The 2,733-nt window shown below is 44.5% G+C and overlaps 1 protein-coding gene across 1 annotated transcript in view; it reads left to right on the forward strand.

Moving 5' to 3' along the window:
- Nucleotides 1–1,976, forward strand: part of LOC130123409 (aquaporin FA-CHIP-like) — a 2,808-nt gene extending 832 nt beyond the window's left edge. The window contains exons 2-4 of the mRNA XM_056292561.1: nt 430–591; nt 846–926; nt 1,309–1,976. Of these exons, the coding sequence (XP_056148536.1) occupies nt 430–591; nt 846–926; nt 1,309–1,488 (423 nt within the window). The 3' untranslated portion in view covers nt 1,489–1,976. The remainder of the gene's footprint in view (nt 1–429; nt 592–845; nt 927–1,308) is intronic.
- The last annotated feature ends 757 nt before the right edge of the window (nt 1,977–2,733 follow it).

Raw genomic sequence — 2,733 nt, forward strand, 5'->3', positions numbered from 1 at the left:
TGTTCTCTCAAGACACCACAGTTTTACATTAAAATGTCTGTGATGACTAGAAACTAGCCGTGCTGCTGCCACGGACCGTCTGTGCCTGTTGTCCGTTGACTGTGCCGCGCGTCTTCCACAACACACACATACGTTGTAGCGCGGGCAATTCAAGAATGATGTCGACTATATTTTTTCCACCAAATGAAAACAAATGGGTGGCCATGGGAGCGAGACAGCAAAACAGCTGGCGAGCCAAGTCGCTGTCAGACTTCTAATGCAGACGAGTGGTTGTCGTGAGCCAGCATCTAGTGTGTATGCCAGCAATCGGGGTAAATGGAGAAGCAGAAGCGATGACACACGAATCCATCTAACTAATGTAGGCTAACAAAATGTTGTTTTGGACAACAAATCTCCCCCCCTCCCCTTTCTCCCCTTTCATTTCTGCAGCTTAACGGCGTCACGCCCAGCCAAGGCGTTGGTATTGAGCTCCTGGCAACCTTCCAGCTGGTGCTGTGTGTCATTGCAGTCACTGATAAAAGGCGGCGTGATGTCACCGGCTCTGCACCGTTGGCCATTGGCCTCTCGGTCTGCTTGGGACACTTGGCAGCTGTAAGTAAAGGTCTTGCGGTCATCCCCGGAGCAAGTTTCGTGTTTACCCATGCAAGGCTTTGTGCAAATCATGTAACACAGCAGGGAACAAAACAAGAGCTCTCTGTGTCTGCAAATGAATTGTGTTACATTTTTTGTTGTTGTTGTTGTTGTTGTTGTTGTTGTTTCACCTTATATATTTCACCTGTGCTTCGCCACGAAAGTGACGTTAAAGACACTTGTCCCCTTTTGTTGTGTCTCTTTTTCCATTGCAGATCAGCTACACAGGGTGTGGCATCAACCCCGCGCGCTCCTTCGGTCCAGCTTTGATCATGAATGATTTTACAAACCACTGGGTAGGTCAGGAGGGGAGACCATGTGAGCCTCTCCCATCTTCACATGCCTCGCATTTTTTTTTTGTCTGTGGTTATTCTATGTCATGCCTAAATAATTCAATAACTCACAAACTCAGTCATTATAAACAGAACGCAAATAACTTCTTTAACCGCCGGCCTCTTCCAATATCTCAAAGTTAATAATGTACAAGCCGGCCTATTGTTGTACTATTTGCCCAGCGGAGATAAACCATTGGCAAAACTAATGTGCCATAATCTTTGTGCCGCGCTATCTCTTTGTGTGGTTCTGGTTGTACAATTGATCGCTCAAAGCTTGCCTTTGATGTGTGTCGATCGGGTTTTGTGACCCGGGGACTTGATCGGGTTTATTATCCGTTGACAGGTGTACTGGGTGGGCCCGATGTGCGGAGGCGTGGCGGCCGCTCTCATCTATGACTTCCTCCTTTATCCCAAATTTGACGACTTCCCCGAGCGCATGAAGGTCCTCGTCAGCGGCCCGGTGGGAGACTACGACGTCAACGGAGCCGAGGACATGACCGCTGTGGAGATGTCGTCGAAGTAGGTGCCGCGTAAGCACCGCCGCGTTAATGTAAAGTACCTATAGATGCTTGTCTATACTCCTGTACGAAAGCCATCGAATATACCTTAGGGTGTCAGCAAATGTATGACTTTTTAAATTACCGATCAAGACTCCTTTTGTGGTAACGGGTCAGTCAGTATGTCGTTCTAACTCGCTCATTCAGTCGACCGCGCACCGTTTCGTGCCCAGTCGCCACTCGAGCAAACACACGTTGATTTGTGATAATCCCGACAGAGCAGCTCCTTGTTTTGAATGATCCTCCGTATCAGTATTCTATGTGAAGCCATGTGTTTTTGTATACATATTTCTAAGTACCTGTATGACTTTTTATTACTGATGTATATTGTATTACATGTGTAAACTCTTGGATTGCCTATCACTTTTGTAAGTAATAAAACAAAGGTTCTTGACACATGCCTCCCTCGGCACTCTACTGTTATAGTTTTCCATATAAATACAGATTATATATTTTCCTCCTGTGTGTAACTGGTCCTTATTTACAGTGCCGAACCATCAGTCCATGAACAGTATTTGCTGGAAATTACTATAGTGAGCGAAGGAAAAGAGGTCCATATTTTCTAAATATCCATATTGTATTATTCTTCGGGGGGCGCGGTCAAAAATAACTGATGAATGGCAGACCACAACATTACATATTCAGTTAACATTACAAGAAATCAGTCATTGTTCTGCAAAGGATGTAGATGTTTACAACCTCATCAGCTTTACCTTTTCTTCGGCTTCATGTTTTAACACTTTTCCTTTCCTGTCAGTTTCCCACCCGGCTCATACAACCCCATCATGCTATCCACATAGCTCACCATTATATCCCGACTCTCTCCAATGACTGCATCACTGCATCATATTCAAGTATCACAGATATAACTCAATATAACTCAGATATATATATATATATACATACATACATATTCAAACTGCAGTCTGCAGTGTATAAATGATATTGTGCTGAACATTTCCAACAACAGGAAAATCTCTGACATGCCTCATGCAGCTGGAATGGAACACGGCAACATGAAGATATTACGCCGAACCAATTTTGTCTCATAAAAAATTGCTTATAAAATAAAAACCTGCACCTCTGAGATGAAGGCATGAAGCATCTGACTGACCTGTCATTCATCGGTGCATAAAAAGGAGATTCGAAAGGACGGTCGTGTTGTCACATCTCAAAAGGTCCCATTTCCCCTCACAGCTGCACATGATGGA

The sequence above is a fragment of the Lampris incognitus genome, chromosome 14, assembly GCF_029633865.1.
Source record: "Lampris incognitus isolate fLamInc1 chromosome 14, fLamInc1.hap2, whole genome shotgun sequence".
Classification (NCBI taxonomy): Eukaryota; Metazoa; Chordata; class Actinopteri; order Lampriformes; family Lampridae; genus Lampris; species Lampris incognitus.